This window comes from Sinocyclocheilus anshuiensis, unplaced genomic scaffold, assembly GCF_001515605.1.
Source record: "Sinocyclocheilus anshuiensis isolate Anshui unplaced genomic scaffold, SAMN03320099.WGS_v1.1 scaffold560, whole genome shotgun sequence".
Lineage (NCBI taxonomy): Eukaryota > Metazoa > Chordata > Actinopteri > Cypriniformes > Cyprinidae > Sinocyclocheilus > Sinocyclocheilus anshuiensis.
Window position 1 is genome coordinate 218,794 of NW_015554116.1, and position 18,396 is coordinate 237,189.

General features: G+C 32.7%; 2 protein-coding genes across 2 annotated transcripts in view; one reads left to right on the forward strand and one right to left on the reverse strand.

Annotated features, from left to right (window-relative positions):
• Positions 1–9,199: 9,199 nt before the first annotated feature.
• LOC107669846 (RNA 3'-terminal phosphate cyclase-like) lies at positions 9,200–14,796 on the reverse strand. The gene is made up of 11 exons (XM_016462269.1): positions 14,410–14,796; positions 14,162–14,262; positions 13,411–13,554; positions 13,170–13,293; positions 13,031–13,089; positions 12,798–12,939; positions 11,612–11,733; positions 11,465–11,523; positions 11,160–11,254; positions 10,170–10,274; positions 9,200–9,426 (listed from the first exon to the last, which is right to left on the reverse strand). Exons 1-11 carry the CDS (start codon positions 14,452–14,454, stop codon positions 9,328–9,330), a joined length of 1,095 nt encoding a protein of 364 aa, XP_016317755.1. The 5' UTR covers positions 14,455–14,796; the 3' UTR covers positions 9,200–9,327.
• A 1,382-nt stretch (positions 14,797–16,178) lies between these two features.
• The window catches only part of dbt (dihydrolipoamide branched chain transacylase E2), a 10,971-nt gene continuing 8,753 nt past the window's right edge, over positions 16,179–18,396 (forward strand). The window contains exons 1-5 of the mRNA XM_016462264.1: positions 16,179–16,290; positions 17,755–17,875; positions 17,960–18,035; positions 18,111–18,292; positions 18,366–18,390. Coding sequence (XP_016317750.1) covers positions 16,240–16,290; positions 17,755–17,875; positions 17,960–18,035; positions 18,111–18,292; positions 18,366–18,390 — 455 coding nt within the window. The 5' untranslated portion in view covers positions 16,179–16,239. The remainder of the gene's footprint in view (positions 16,291–17,754; positions 17,876–17,959; positions 18,036–18,110; positions 18,293–18,365; positions 18,391–18,396) is intronic.

The window sequence follows — 18,396 nt, forward strand, 5'->3', positions numbered from 1 at the left end:
AGCCATGGTCGCGGACAGTCAAAAAAGAGCTTAAAGGGACGTCACGTGGTCCGGATATGTCCAATCAGCGGCACGGACGGATGTTACTCGGGTTAACTCTCACTCGACCAATCAGAGGACGAGAAGTTGTTTTACTCTGAGAGAAACATCAACCTGCGAACCTCCATCAACCTGTTTGTTTTACTCAATGCCCTACTTTACTTTTTTGTGTATTTAGATACAGATAAATAGAATATTGCTATGTTTTGCTATGTACATTATTGTATAAAAAGGGAAATTATTATACTGAATATTAGGACAAATTGTTGTCTGTCTGTCTTTCTTTCCATCCATCATCTATCTATCTATCTATCTATCTATCTATCTATCTATCTATCTATCTATCTATCAGTCCGTCTGTAAATGTTGAACAGTGTTGGACTCAGGCTACAGCCCTGCTGCACTCCTCTTTTCTGGGTGAAGAATTCTGTATGTTTGTTGCCAATGCGGATTGCACATTTGTTGTTTGAATACATTGATTTTATAATGTCAAAAACTTCACCCCCTACACCACTTTGTAAAAGCTTATAATATAATCTGTCGTGCCAAATAGAATCAAATGCTTTTTTTAAATCGATAAAGCATGCAAATATTTTTCCATTTTTGGTGTGTTTTACGTGTTTATTACTTTATATATGTTTTCTAAATGTTTTGTCCAAATAGCTCCATCTTGTATTGGTAGGTCTTGTCTGTCTATCTATCTATCTATCAGTCCGTCTATCTATCTATCTATCTATCTATCTATCTGTCTGTCTGTCGGTCTGTCTGTCTGTCTGTCTGTCTGTCTGTCTATATCTATCTATCTATCTATCTATCTATCTATCTATCTATCTATCTATCTATCTATCTATCTATCTATCTATCTATCTATCTATCTATCTATCTATCTATCTATCTATCTATCTATCTATCTATCTATCTATCTATCTATCTATCTATCTATCTATCTATCTATCTATCTATCTATCTATCTATCTATCTATCTATCTATCTATCTATCTATCTATCTATCTATCTATCTATCTATCTATCTATCTATCTATCTATCTATCTATCTATCTATCTATCTATCTATCTATCTATCTATCTATCTATCTATCTATCTATCTATCTATCTATCTATCTATCTATCTATCTATCTATCTATCTATCTATCTATCTATCTATCTATCTATCTATCTATCTATCTATCTATCTATCTATCTATCTATCTATCTATCTATCTATCTATCTATCTATCTATCTATCTATCTATCTATCTATCTATCTATCTATCTATCTATCTATCTATCTATCTATCTATCTATCTATCTATCTATCTATCTATCTATCTATCTATCTATCTATCTATCTATCTATCTATCTATCTATCTATCTATCTATCTATCTATCTATCTATCTATCTATCTATCTATCTATCTATCTATCTATCTATCTATCTATCTATCTATCTATCTATCTATCTATCTATCTATCTATCTATCTATCTATCTATCTATCTATCTATCTATCTATCTATCTATCTATCTATCTATCTATCTATCTATCTATCTATCTATCTATCTATCTATCTATCTATCTATCTATCTATCTATCTATCTATCTATCTATCTATCTATCTATCTATCTATCTATCTATCTATCTATCTATCTATCTATCTATCTATCTATCTATCTATCTATCTATCTATCTATCTATCTATCTATCTATCTATCTATCTATCTATCTATCTATCTATCTATCTATCTATCTATCTATCTATCTATCTATCTATCTATCTATCTATCTATCTATCTATCTATCTATCTATCTATCTATCTATCTATCTATCTATCTATCTATCTATCTATCTATCTATCTATCTATCTATCTATCTATCTATCTATCTATCTATCTATCTATCTATCTATCTATCTATCTATCTATCTATCTATCTATCTATCTATCTATCTATCTATCTATCTATCTATCTATCTATCTATCTATCTATCTATCTATCTATCTATCTATCTATCTATCTATCTATCTATCTATCTATCTATCTATCTATCTATCTATCTATCTATCTATCTATCTATCTATCTATCTATCTATCTATCTATCTATCTATCTATCTATCTATCTATCTATCTATCTATCTATCTATCTATCTATCTATCTATCTATCTATCTATCTATCTATCTATCTATCTATCTATCTATCTATCTATCTATCTATCTATCTATCTATCTATCTATCTATCTATCTATCTATCTATCTATCTATCTATCTATCTATCTATCTATCTATCTATCTATCTATCTATCTATCTATCTATCTATCTATCTATCTATCTATCTATCTATCTATCTATCTATCTATCTATCTATCTATCTATCTATCTATCTATCTATCTATCTATCTATCTATCTATCTATCTATCTATCTATCTATCTATCTATCTATCTATCTATCTATCTATCTATCTATCTATCTATCTATCTATCTATCTATCTATCTATCTATCTATCTATCTATCTATCTATCTATCTATCTATCTATCTATCTATCTATCTATCTATCTATCTATCTATCTATCTATCTATCTATCTATCTATCTATCTATCTATCTATCTATCTATCTATCTATCTATCTATCTATCTATCTATCTATCTATCTATCTATCTATCTATCTATCTATCTATCTATCTATCTATCTATCTATCTATCTATCTATCTATCTATCTATCTATCTATCTATCTATCTATCTATCTATCTATCTATCTATCTATCTATCTATCTATCTATCTATCTATCTATCTATCTATCTATCTATCTATCTATCTATCTATCTATCTATCTATCTATCTATCTATCTATCTATCTATCTATCTATCTATCTATCTATCTATCTATCTATCTATCTATCTATCTATCTATCTATCTATCTATCTATCTATCTATCTATCTATCTATCTATCTATCTATCTATCTATCTATCTATCTATCTATCTATCTATCTATCTATCTATCTATCTATCTATCTATCTATCTATCTATCTATCTATCTATCTATCTATCTATCTATCTATCTATCTATCTATCTATCTATCTATCTATCTATCTATCTATCTATCTATCTATCTATCTATCTATCTATCTATCTATCTATCTATCTATCTATCTATCTATCTATCTGTCTGTCTGTCTGTCTGTCTGTCTATATCTATCTATCTATCTATCTATCTATCTATCAGTCCGTCTGTGTATCTATCCATCTATCTATCTATCTATCTATCTATCTATCTGTCTGTGTATCTATCTATCTATCTATCTATCCATCTGTGTATCTATCTATCTATCTATCTATCTATCTATCCGTCTGTGTATCTATCTATCTATCTATCTATCTGTCTGTCTGTCTGTCTGTCTGTCTGTCTGTCTATCTGTTTTTCAGACATGTCTTTGTTTTTATTGCACACAGTATCATCTGTGAAGCCAAACACGAGTCGTCAGACAGTCTGTAACACTGAGCTCAAACATCGCTGGCGGCAGACTGTTTATTGGGGCCATTCACAGCAGCAGCTGGAGAGATCATGTATGAAGCTGGTCACGCCGTGGTCAACGCAGCTTCTAAATACTTCAGCGTGAGCAGATGGACGTCATGAAGCAGATTAGTAATGTAGGTCCATTCATGACAGCTCAGACTGATCTTTCTGTATTGTTTTTAGGCAGAAAACAAAGCAAACCACGATGCTTTGGTGCATTGCTCATAGGATTTGAGTAATCTGCAAATGAGTAAACAACATAGTGAACCTGCTGCCCCTTGGCTAGAAGAACTAGCTTGTGCTTCTTTTTGATATCATTACATTAGCAGAGCCTTACAGGAGGGTGGTGTTGGTTGCAACCAAAAAAGAAAAGAAATAAAATTGTGTTATGATTTATTAATCCTCATGTTGTTCCAAACATCCTTTCTTTCATTTGTGAAACACAAAAGAAGATATTTTGAAAGTCAGTGGGGTCCATTTATTTTGGTATTCACTGAACTTCATTGTATGGAGAAAAAGGTTCTTCAAAATATCTGTATATGTAATAATTGTATTTGTTTTGTTTTGAATTTCATAAAATTATAAAATAGTAATTATTTAACAATTACAAAAAAATCCAAACTTTAACAGTAATATCAAAATCCCACGAAATTGATAAAATGAATACATTTTTAATAATCATAGTTTTTGTTTGTTTGATCAGAGATTTCATTATATACAGTTATTTTTGCCAGTGGCATCTTGTATTTTTTAATAATACAATATTTTTAAATAATTATTTTAATTTCAATCATTTACAAATTATTATAATATTTGTTACAGTTAATTACTATTTATGTGTCAATTCAAATTAATATTTTGTCAATAAAAATTTCCTTTTTATAAATTATCAATTTTTTATTGAATATTTAACAATAGCAAATAAATGAATGTATATGTAAGTAAATATATATAAAATTAGTTTATTTAAAAAAAAATTGTTTTGTATTTTTTGTTTAATCATCATCCAGACCATATGCAAAGATTTTCTAATTTTTTGCCAGTAGTTTCTTGTATTTTTAATAATTAATAGCATTTAAAATTAGTAACTATTTATTAATTTTACATATTTTTATTCATTAGAAAATCTAAATAGTAAATATTTTTCAAAGCAAATTAACTTATATAAATATATCAAATAAATTATTATTAGTTATATTTTTTAAGTAAATAAACTAAACTTTTTGGGTGGACTATCTCTCTCTCTCTATATATATATATATACACACCACAGTGCATCCTGTGCTATCATTTTCAGTCGAACTGTGCAGGACTACTGTCACATGCAACTTTCAAGTCATATAAACAACATTCAGTTTCAAGCAAAGTCCATCTTACCTCCTACTAAGGAGATCCAGACCTTGTGGATGGCTGTGGCTGACTGGCTCCATTCGCTATTCTCCTGGGATCTCCAGGATACAGCGTCTGACATGCCTTCATGGAGGTTTAGCAGAGCCGGCTTTGGTGGGACCCTCTGGAACGGACCCTAGACCAAAATGTGCGGTGGTCTGCGGGGACAGAGTGTGCCAGTGGAACAGAACGGGGAGGATCCGGTTCACTCGGGCCGCTCAGGTTTCCTCACATGCCGCTCGTATTACAGTCCTGGCAAGGTGTGACTTTCAAGGTTCCTTGCGTTACTTTTCCGAACAGAGTGCACTATTGTGACGTTTCTTCCTCCGGATATGGTTCCAGGTTGTCATCGTGTCACATATAGTGTATCTATGCTTTTTAGAGCATGCTAGCTATTGTTTTGGTTCTGTACAGGCAGATGCTGCACTGACATCATGGGAAAGTAAGTTACAGGTTTCACGAGTGCTAGTGAAAATGAGTGTTTTCACTGTGTGTTTTGAGGTCAGCTATTGACACGGCTGACAAGAGGTGAGCGAGGTCATTTAGACGACTTAGTGTAAGTTGGGGGTTGAGAAATGTCATGTCCTTACACCATGATAAGTCTTTAAAAGCCCTCCAAAAAAGGTCACTGTTCACTGGTTTAAAAACAAAGAAGCAAAAAAAACTATATATATATACTGTATATACACGTGGTCAGAATTGTTGGTACCCTTGGCAAATATGATCAAAGAAGGCTGTGAAAATTAATCTGCATTGTTAATCCTTTTGATCTTTTATTTTAAAAATTCATAAAAATCTAACCTTTCATTGGAGAATAAGAATTTAAAATGGGGGGAAATATCATTATGAAATAAATGTTTTTCTCTAATACACATTGGACACAATTAACGGTACCCTTTTTATTTAATACTTTTTGAAACCTCCATTTGCCGAAATAGTATAGGAGTTTTCTCCTATAATGCCTGATGAGGTTAGAGAGATTTAAATCTATAAAATTAATTATTTTGATGATCCCATTTTGTATATACAAAGCTTTTCTTAAATATATTTTCTTATATGTACTTCACTATATATATATATATATATATATATATATATATATATATATGTGTGTGTGTATGTATGTATGTATATATTACATTAAATTACAAAAATGTACTCAAAGACTTTGCTTAAATAGACCCTTTCTAACTTTGGACAAAAGGTATTTAATTTATATGTTATAACAAAAAATCTAATGTGCGTAGACTGAAACACTCCCAATAATATACTCCAATGTTTGAAATAGATTTGTCACCATGGAGTTTCATGCTTTGGCAAATCCAGTGTGCTTGTGTTATCCGTCCTGTCACCATATCTAATCTAATGTGGGGCGAAGTGCGTACGGTTATTAAAAACACTGTCAGAGTTTAATATAAAAACAAAAAATGATGTAAGTGGTGGTCCATTGAACATTGCAGGTGTATTATTACCTAGCATTAATCTTTATTCTGCATATCAAAGTAGGTAACACAGAAATGTGTTGTTATCTATGATATCATATTTGTGCACCAAACTGCAAAATCATAAAACTTGATGTACTTTATGTTCAGTCAGCTCTGACCATAGCACTGTCATCACAGCATGATTCATGTACAAACCCATATGCCAAGGCTGTAGATTATGCTAAGCCTTTTTACATAGCAACCTTTCTAAGACATTGCAAGGCAGATTTAGGTCAGTAACTTCTTGTGATTTTAAACAATTAAGAAACACTTAAATTATTTTTTTTTTATTAATTTGTAAATTTGTAACAAATAAAAAAAATCAAACTTTAATATTAATCTTAAAATATTAAAGTTAGATTCTAAAATATATAAACTGATTAAATAGATTGAATTATTATTATTATTAAATTATTTATTATATTTATTGTTCTAACAATAAAAAATATTTATATAACAAAAAAGTACATATATTTGTATACACCCACACATACATACAATATTACATTTTAATAATTACATTTTACATTTATTATTATTAATTTTACTTTATTTTTACAATTTTAAAACAAATCCAAAGTTAAAAATGTATATCGAAATCCCACTTATAAAATTAACAAAATAAATAGATCATCTATTTAAAATTCATAAATTAATAAATTTTTATAACCACATTGATCATTTATATAACTTAATTTTAATAATGCCAGTGTTTGGTTGATTCATTTTAATAATGCCCTGTGTAAAGATATAGTGATTTTTTTTGTCACTATAAACCGTAATTATTAATTTTACACTGTTTTTTTAACAATTCCAGTTTGAATTAAATTTAAATTCAAATCATCCAATTTATTAAAAACCCAAATTTTACAATTATTCTTAAAAACCCAATAATAAAGTTAATGTAAAAATAATATATATAAAATACAATTATGTAAATATATCAAATTCATTGTTAACGGTTTGTTTGTTTGATTTTCCAGATCATAAGCAAAGTTTTTCTTATATACTAATTTGTATCAGCAGCTTTTTAAAATGTTTTAACCAATAAAATCTAAATTTTAACTTTTTATTAATTAAAACAAAACAAGTAAATCTCAATTTTAAAATTATAATTAAAATACATACATACATAAATTTATTAATTTAAATATAAAACCATTGCATTATATAAAATGAATTCATTTAAAACTCCTAGTGTTAAAATTCATTTATTAGTTTGATCATCCAGACGATATGCAGAGATTTTCTTTTGAGATTTGCCAGTGTTTAATTACTCCCCACAGCAACAGATGCACCGGACAGCCAATGATCAGACTGACGGCCCACTGAATGCACTTCAGAAGCCACACCCCTCGCCCCCCTGAGGGGAGCCTTCTCCTTTTAACAATGTAGATGTGCCCTTTCCAGACCCAAGGACTCCATGCATATTCACGTATCATCACATGGCTTCCCCTATTCTCTTCTACTCCCTCTATTGTCCTGGCATCTGCCGGCAGTAATTGTGGAGCACAAAAGAGCTGAGTGAAGACACTCCAGTTGGACTGGCAACAGCTAACACTTGTAGGCCGTCTCTAGGGTGAGCTAAATGTGAAGATTTGCATTGTAAGCCCGACAAGTGCTTTCACTTAGGTACGTCGTTTAGTAGCCCCTTATATGGGTGTAAGACACATAAAACAGCTTTAAATGCCCATAAGAGTCTTTAAGATGGACAAATAAATGTGAAAGGCCTGAATTACATTATAATAGCCTGGGATGGTGTGATTCTAAAAGAGGGATAGTTCACCCAAAAAAAAATTGTCATCTTTTACTCACCCTCAAGTTGTTCCAAACCTGTATGAGTAACCAAACAGTTGACGGTAGCCATTGACTCCCATAGTATTTTTTCCATTCTATGGAAGTCAATGGCTACCGTCAACTGTTCGTTGCACATCATTCTTCAAAATATCTTCTTTCGTGTTCAACAGAAGAAACAAGCTCACACAGGTTTGGAACAGCTTGAGGGCGAGTAAACAACAATTTTCGTTTTTGTCACGTTAAATACAGATAAATCATCCAATTATATGGAAAAAAAAACACGGAATCAAGGTGAAATATTGTATGTCTATCCCTCATTTTATTGTATTTTTTTCTCCACAATTTTTTTAATGCAAATAACAAAAGAACATGGTCATCTAAAGTAGCCACACAAAAAAAAAAAACGCAAAAATTATTGCGCAAAAAATCTCAAATTCCATCTTATAAATAACAAATAGAAATAATGACCGAGTGTGAATCATTTTCATAGTCAAAAAGACTAAATTAACAAAGAACGTCAATGAAAAAAGAATAAGATGGCAATGAAATTTCGGAAACAATGTAGAAACGACTTAAATAACAAATACAAAAAAAACAAAAAGCAGCTACATGGAACCATAAACTTGGATGAAAAACGTTTTCCTCGTACACACAGTGCACTAATTTACCAGTGACATACATGTATTTTACTACGTCCATGCAAATTGGTTAAGCTATTGTTATCGTTAACAGTATCGGAAGGGTTTAATGAAACTTTAAGGCTTGTGTTAGCATGCGGAAAGCGAATTTGCCCGAAAACGGTAAGGATTCTGCGAATATTGCGTGAAGAGTTCAAAGTGTCCGTTTCATTACATTGTAAGGCAATACCCTGAGTAACAACGAAAGTTTCTTAAGGGGACACAACAGGGGGCAAATATGGACAGACTCGGTGGTCAGCGCAAAAAAACTAATCGTTAATCGCGAAGAACATAAAGATAATAAAGTTATCTTTGTGTCATCCGGTCAGTTACAGTAGTAGTAGTGTGTCTCTGCTACAAGTCCTCCTCATCTCAGCTGGGGACAAGCTGGGGATGACGAATCCATGCGTTCACAAGTTAGGATTGGTGGCACCCACTCCTTGACACTCGATAATGTAGGTATCGTTGTTAGCGTGCTCATCCTCTGATTTGCGTATAACAAATTTTGCCTGTAAAAATACGAAAACGAGTTAAAGGCACAATATGAAAGATTTTTTTATTAAAATATCCAAAAACCACTAGAACAGTGTTATATATTTTGCTGACTTGTGTACTTATATTATCACAAATGTTTCGAAGAATGTTTAAATCCAGAGAAATAAGCAATTTTAACTAGTGACACGGAGCGTGTCCATAGTGTCATTGTGTCGCCTGAAAAAGACGTCATAACCTCTCGATTTCCATAAAATACGCTTTAATATGTTGTGCGTTTTAATAGACCGGTGACGACCGCACAGAGTAGCATTATAACAGAACTTTCAAACGTATCTAGTATGATAAAACAGCGCTGTTTTTTTCCCCCACATACGCACGACCGGAAGGAGCGGAAGCGGTCGACTGTGGCATAATAAAAGCTCTGCTGCTTTCGAGCCGTGTGTCACGCTCGTTCAGCGGCCTCGTTTCGCTTCGACGGCTTTCAGCCTCACCCTGCTTCATTCTACTACGTTAACAAATCATTAGCTCATCCATGAACATGATTTCTGCCCGAGTCCCGTTGGATTGCTTCGGCTGTGAGGATGAAGACCACAACTCCCATGATTCCACACTGTCACGGTGTCATCAAACTACACCTTTGTCTCTTTGTTTATTTTGAATATGCGCCCTCCAGCGGCGAAAATTACATATTGTGCCTTTAAAGTCGGCTAGTTTTTAAACAAAAGTGCCTATAAAGTGCATCCAGGTCTGAACTTACGTCCGTGAGCTGCTCGGCCACGTGGATTGCTGTTTGTGTGTGGAGAGTGACTGGGCCCGTTCGCATTCTGGATATGCCGTTCGCCAAGGCCATGAAAATAATAAGCTGTGAAAAGAAACGTATAATTACTTTCCAGACAAAAACGTTTTTATTATGTTGCACTGGAAAAAAAATAAATGCAGCGGAAAGTAAAAAATAAAAAGCGTGTTGTGGTTAAGGAGATTTGATGATTTTTTATGTTATTCACAAAAGCAATGCAAATTATGTAGAAAAGTAAAACAACGTGATTTAAGAGCATTTTTTAAGGCTTGTTACAAAACAAACAAACAAAAAACAAGAGAAGTAAAGCAAAACTAAAAGCATGGTGTGGTTTGAGAGTTAGTTGCAAAAAAACAAAAACAAATATTATACCAATGAAATAAAGAAATGTAAATTATATAGACGTAAAAAAGCACCTTTTTGTTAAGAAGCTTTTTTTCAACGCTAGTTATGTTAAAAGAAACAAAATACATAGCAAAGCAAAACAAAAAGCATGTTGTGGTTTAAGAGCTTTTTTTCCAAGGCTAGTTGTGTTACAAAAATGTGAAAAACAAAAAGCACGTTGGGTGTTTAAGAGCTAGCTATGAAAAACAAATGTAACACCAATGTTAAAAATGTAATTATGTAGAGAAGTTTAAAAAAAAAAAAGTACGTTGTGGTTAAGGAGCTTTTTGTCTAATGCTATTAATTTAAAAAAACTAATTATACAAAAAAAAAAATAAAAATAGCCATGTTGAGGTTTTGAGTTTTTAGCCCAGTGAAATTTATTTTTTAAAAAGTAATAACAATTTTTGAATTTTCTATTGAAGAAAGAAAAGAAAAGAACATTTTGGTTAGAGATTTCCCCCCCAATGCTACTTACGGGAAAAATGTCAAATAAAACGTATAATTACTCTCCAGAAAAACACGTATTATATTGCACTGAAACGGTCAAGCATTTGTGTGCCTGACCTGGTCTTGCAAGAAGTCGTCCACGCAACCATTATGCCTGATGTTTCTTAGCAACATTTCTGCAGCCTCGATGCCAACTTTGTCGGCATATACACCTGAACACAAAACAAAAATAGAGTCAAATTTTAAATGAATAGCAATTTTAAGACTGAATCATCATAGTAGAGGAAATCTGACTTTCTCTTGTCCACATTAAAACTCAAAGCACACATGAACAGGCTTTTCATTGTGACGTATCGCCCTCTACTGCCAAAACTATGACACTGAATTAATTCTTCAGGACTGGGCAGCCAGACAAGCCTTACCTTTTTTGCCAAGAGATGATCCTGCAAATATGCAGCCAGTGGATGATTCTGCAATTATTCTGCCAGGAGACACAAAATATACAGACGTTAGTCAAAACGGAATCACAAAACAACTGCGGCGGATGGTTTGAGATCGGATGCACTCACATGATTCCGTTGCCATTGCCGCAGGCCTTGTCCTTCTCCTGCAAAGACTGAATGTTGATGTACAGATCCTTAACTTCTTTTCTGATAGTGCGGACTGCCGCTGTAGACATGTCCTTCGCCAACTGAACATCAAGAACAATTAGACCGAAGTTTATAGGGAAGTTAAGAGCAGTTGCAAAGCAAATGGTGTGTTTTATAAACATCAATGCCACTATTTCCAAACAATGCTGATTAAAGCCTAAAAACAAAGCATGTTGTGGTTTACTCCGCTTTCTCAAGGCCACTTCTGGACTAGATAGTGTTGAAAGAAATGTAAATGATCTCAGTAAGTATATAAAATTAAAGCATGTTTTGGTTAATAGCTTTTATCCCCAAGGCTAGTTATGAGAAACAAACATAAATTATGCAGTGAATTAACAAAAACAACGCATGTTGTGATTTAAGAGCATTTAAGGCTACGAACATAAATTATGTAACAAACATCAATTATGTAGAGAAGTAAAACACAATCAAAAAAATGTTGTGGTTAAGGTGCTTTTTATCCAACACTATTCACGAATAAATAAACACTAATTATGTAGCGAAGAAAAAGAAAAAAACATGTTGTGGTTTAAGAGCTTTTTTTCCCCAAAGGCTAGTTATGGAAAAAGAAACGTAAACTATTTACTGAATTTACAAAAATGAAAGCTGTGGTTTAGGAGATTTTTTTCTCCCCACCAAAAATTATGTAAAAAAAAAAAAAAAAAATGTTTTGGTTTAGGAGCCTTATCAAAAAAAAAAAAAATTATTACAAAGTAAAAAACAAAGCCGCGGGGGGGGGGAAATTCAAAAACCAAAAATGCATTGAAGCCAAAAAAAAAGTTGATGTTTGAGCTTTTTTTGTTTTTCAAGACTAGTTGAAAAAATTGAAATGTAAATAGTGTAGTGAAGTAAAAAAAAAAAAAGGGGGAAAATAAGCATTGTGTCTAACCAGTTTTTTGCCCCAATGCTACTTATGAAAAATAAAAATTATGTGGTGAAGTCATAAAAAATTAAGTATGTTGTTGTTGTTTCAAGTCTACGTACTAAAGCCATTTATTTTAAACATTGTGGGAGAATTTTTTCCCATGGCCATTTAGCAACAAAAAACTGTGTAGTTAACTGTGTAGCTAATCAAAATAAAAAAAAAAAGTTACCAATCTTATACCTTAAAGGGCAGCACTCCAGCCACGAAGGCCCTGCCATAGATCTTGGTGATATTTCCTCTTTCGGTCAGGTTGATGGGACTCAGTTCCTTCACAGGGTTCACCTTGAGCACCACCTCACCACCTCCCTTAGGATAGTAACCTCTGTTTACGAGGAAAAAAATATTTTGAAAATGTTTTAGCTTTTACTTTTAATGATTACAATCACATCTGAACCAAAGTTGCGCATAAATACCTCATTTTCAAATCGCAGTCAAACTGAACTCCGAATCTCTCCGCGATTGGTTTGAAGACCTAAAAGAGATTTGAACGGCAGAATTAGAAGGATGTCCAGCTGATGACTCAACCCGGTCCAAACATACAGCTACACATACCTTCAGCGTGTAGTCGATCTGGGGTGCCATCTCAGCATTGGTTCCTCCCTTTAGGCACAGCTCTGACGGACCCTGAGCGAACAGGGCACACGGCAGCGAGATCTGCATCAGCAGTCCCACGCTTCTACACCCCAGACAACACAGGTACACTTAGAGCCAAAAGTGCTTCATCATGCTGTGAAACTAATTTCACAAGTTTGGAACAAACAAGGCAACGTAAATGACTAAAAACGATACTTACCCGGCCGTCTGAGTGTCTGCGATGTGATTCCCCCCCTTGATTTTCCCAGGAGTAAGCGTAATTTCCGTGGATCCCACTGTGGCTCCTTCCAGATTGCCGTTGCACATGTCCCTCACCAGCTCGAGACCTGACAGATGCTGAGGCCTGGTGACGTTGAACGGGATAACAATTGAAGGGAAAACCAAGTACATGCAGTTCGAAATCATCTCGTTTCGACCGAAAGAATCAGATTTGCTCCATTTATCGACAGGAAATTAGACTAGATTGAGTTTTAAGAACTTTTTATGTAGGCTGCATCTTTATGTTTAAATTTAAAACAGCAATAAATCTGCACAACAACAAGAAAAATGGGTTATTAAAGAGCTTCGATAAAAATCCAGACCTTTTAAAGAGATACAAGTGAAGGATAACATGGAAAGTAGCCATGTGCTTCAGTGCCAACTAACAAAGGGCCCATTAAAAATTAATGGTAAAAGTATTTAACAGCATTTCTGTGGGATAAACACTTGTTTAAAACAGCTTTACTTAATATATAGTCGTATATCTATATGCTTGACTCCAAAAGTGAAGTGTAAATTGAATAACTAGACTCCAAAAACCAACTTTGCTTTGTTTCATGGTTCACTGTTGAATAGGAAGGGGAGGGGGGGGGGGCAATGGAGGATGTTCCACATATAAAAAATAACTATTTAAATGTACATAAAGCCTCGGAAATGAATATATAATGCGTTTAAAACAAATTCTTCATTACCTCAAACCCGGTGTGCTTCTACCGGCTCGGATTTTATTTATTTTGATTAACGCCCCTTGGATGCAACTCAGCGCCGCAGACACCCTTAAAATCTGTCCTCCCTTTAAAGACAAACATCCAAAATTTGTTTTTTTAAGTAATTACCGACAACTACTCCATTTATTTCTGGTGATGCCATTCTATTATGTTAAATATGAATACTTCAATCGGAGATATTAAATAAATAAGGCTCGAAAATGAAAACTCACCCCTTCCATTACACTTCCGTCCATTTCAAACGTAGTTGCGGCCATTTTCGCGAAAAGCGAGAAATTGTTACGATGTATCAAAGCGCGCGTGTGGGAATAAAGAGACCTCGCGCTACTTTCACACTGTACTAAAGTTCATATAAACCGGCGTATGGCCCCAAACAATGCCGCGATAAACGCGAACTTCTCAACAAAAGCTCTGGCACTAGGGAAACTGCTCTTCGCAACTGAAATAAGAAATAAACTTAGTGCGCGGTTGGGTTGATTTAAATAAATAAAGATGGATTTGACTTGACCACAAATAAGAATCGAGCGAATTTCCTGGCAATACGATCACACTCCGGCAACTAGTCTCTTGCCAGTCACACTGCTGTGGTGGATGATGGGCTCTGGGCATGCGCAGAAGTGCGATGTCTGATTCGTTGATGAATCGTTCTATTGAATCGGATCTTTTTAGTTAATTGTGTGAACCGGTTCACTAAACCACTCAGTTCATTCCATTAGCACTGAGCGGATTTCGAGTGAACTAACTGACTCATTGAACCGAGAATGTTTTTTTTGTGAGCATGTCCGATTCGTAATGAACCGAGAACTGATGGATAAGCTGATAGCAGTACAACACTTTGTCATCAAAATATTTTTTTAAAAACCCAACCCTATTTTTATTATATGTTTTGACACATTTTAGAGGTGTCATAACATGTATGTTTCGTTCAAACAGTCCTGAAGAAATATATTTTAATATATAGAATTGAAACGGCTGTATTTAGTGTATTTTGTTGGTCATTTGAAATAGGCTATATGGAATAAACATTTAGCACATGAAACCAAACCAACATTGAAGGTCTAAGCATATATTAGTTACTTTGTATTTAACTTTTTAAATATTTTTTCTTTCTTCCTTTCCTTTACCTTTGTTTCTTTCTTTGGCTATTTTTTTTTTGTTAGAAATGTATGTATTTAAGTAATCATAAAAATATATTTATTTTATATAATATTTTATTACTTTATTATTTTATCAAATGTTTATCTGTAGTTAATAATTTATATATGTATTCGATACTCGTTTATGTTGATTTATTCTATTTTTTTATCAGTTCTTCTGTTTATTTGTTCTATTCGAAGCTTTTCCTTTTATTAGAAATATTCTGTTAAAATATCTCTGAAATATTTGCCCTTTGTCATCAAAATGTTTTTTTTTTATTAATTTAACCTATTTTTTATTTGATTTATTTGTTCTATTCAAAGCTTTTTTATTAGAAATATTCTGTTAAAATATCTATTAAAATGTTTATTAACAGTTTATTATTTACACATTTTAGAGGTGTCATAACATGTATGTGTCATTCAAACAGTTCTGAAGAAATATATTTTAATAATTAGAATTAAAACGGCTTAGTGTATTTTGTGGGTCATTTGAAATATATGGAATAAACATTTAGTAGGTCTACATGACACCAAACGAACATTGAAGTAATATATTTATTACTTTTGTATATAACTATTTTAATCTTTTAATATTTTCTTCCTTTCCTTTTCCCTTGTTTCTTTCTTTGGATGTTTATACATTTGTATTTTTTTTTTCAATTAGGAATTTAGTATTTAATTAATCATTATATTTATATTATTACTTTATTATTTCATATAATTTCATGTAATTTATTATATTAATTCTTCTATTTATTCGTTCTATTCAAAGGTTTTCTTTTTAGAAATATTCTGTTAAAATATCTGCAATATTTGCCCTTGACCAAAAAGCTCTCCGATTGGTCAGTGGAGCGGGGCGTGAGGGTGACGTAATTTCCGGTTACACCAAATCGCTGGAGAAAGATGGCGACCGTCATCACTGTGCGGGCTCCATTCGCGTTTATGAGACGCCTGGTATGTTTTCACCTTTCATTTTACACGCATCTTACAATTGCAATGACGTCTAACGTCCACGAGTGATATTTAGAGTCAATTTAGGCGCAAATCATCGTTTGTAAGCGATTACAAAGCTGAAAGATCTGAGGTAACTAGCAGCCTGCAGCTGAAGCCGAAGCACTGGACCTGCGTGATGTGTGTGGACAGTTGCCAACATGTAAACGCCAAGAAAATAGTTAAAAAGCAAGCATAAAACTGTTGTTTACAACGAAAAAAAAAAAAACTCCAAAAATATGAGACCAGTGTAAATGTCTAGTGTAAATATTGTGAGGCTAGTATAAATGTTTATTAATAATTTAATTAATGAATGGTATGTATTGACATTTATAAAATATGTAAAATGCTTAGTATATATATTTGTAGTTTCAGATGTACAAAAATGTAGTTTTCTGTAGTCTTGTACAAAGCTTTATAAATTTAGCATTCTCTATCTATCTATCGATTTATCTATCTATCTCTGTATATATGTGTGAGTGCGTATATAGGTAGATAGATGTTTGTAGCTATATAATACAATAATATATTATAATTAGTGCTGTCAATAGATTAATCGCGATTAATCCCATCCAAAATAAACGTTTTTGTTGACATAATATATGTGTGTGTAGTACTGTGTATATTTATTATGTATATATAAATACACACACATACGGTATATATTTTGAAAATATTTACATGTATTTACTTGTATATATTTACGTATATTAATATTATTTATATTATAAATGTATTTAATAAATAATATATATTATGTAAACAAAAACTTTTATTTTGGATGCGATTAATCGTTTGACAGCACTAATTATAATTTTATACACTAGTGTAAATGTTTGCATTTATTAAATAAATTATATATATATATGTATGTATGTATGTATGTATATATATATATATGTGTGTGTGTGTAAGCGATCATATGCAACCCTTTCAATTTCACATGTACTACTATATATAATATTATAATTAATATGATTTATTTATATTACTTTATAATTAATATATGCATGAGACCACTAGTTGTGTAAATGTCTACATTTGATTAATATTTACATTTTAAATAATAAGCAGTATTTTGTATATTTAATACAAAATCAATTTGCATATATTTATATATAAAATAAATAAGGATTATTATTATTATATTATATATATAAATTTGCAGCTGGTTATACGCAGCCTTTTCAAGACATTATTTCATGTGTTTTCACATGTACGGAGAAGTTTAATATTTTATATATAATTTGGAATTAAATCATTGTAACTGGTCGTACGCGGCGATTATTTTCATTCAGAGATTCGTGCTTTTGGTCTTCATTTTGCTTTTTTTGTGTGTGTTTAGCACGCTGTATTTTTAGATCATGCTGTTCCATTGAGTTTAAATGTTGCAAACATCGTGTTTTTGTTCTGTGTCATGTGCTTCAGGTCTCTGCTCGCCTGCACAGACACTGCTGCTCGAAGCTCCAGGCTGCTTGCTTTGTATCCCAACCCCACTCATATTCCCTCATCGCTGGACAACAGCATCGCTTCTTTCACACAAGCTATGGTGAGTTTTAACGTTTGTAATAAACGTCTCTGTGTTCTCAATTAGTAAAATGCATTTATAATTGCTTTATGCTGCTTATCGCAGTTGCAGCAAGACCAGTTTTGCAGTTCAAGCTCTCAGATATCGGAGAGGGCATTATGGAAGTTACAGTTAAAGAATGGTAAGTTTAATTTCTTTTTTGACACTTACAAATATCTACCAGCAGAGGTCGCCATTATCTGTCTTTCATCATCAGGTATGTGAAAGAAGGCGACAAAGTGTCTCAGTTCGACAGCATCTGTGAAGTACAGAGTGACAAAGCGTCTGTCACCATCACCAGCCGTTACGATGGAATCATTCGCAAACTCCACTATGATGTCGATTCCATTGCCCTTGTAGGCAAACCTCTTGTTGACATTGAAACGGACGCAGGTCAAGGTGAGTGTTGAGAGTATTTGTAGAAGTACTTGACCTTGTTTTGAGTTATTTAGTGTGTCACTGGCTCTTGCAGTGGAGGGTCCTCAGGAGGATGTGGTGGAGAC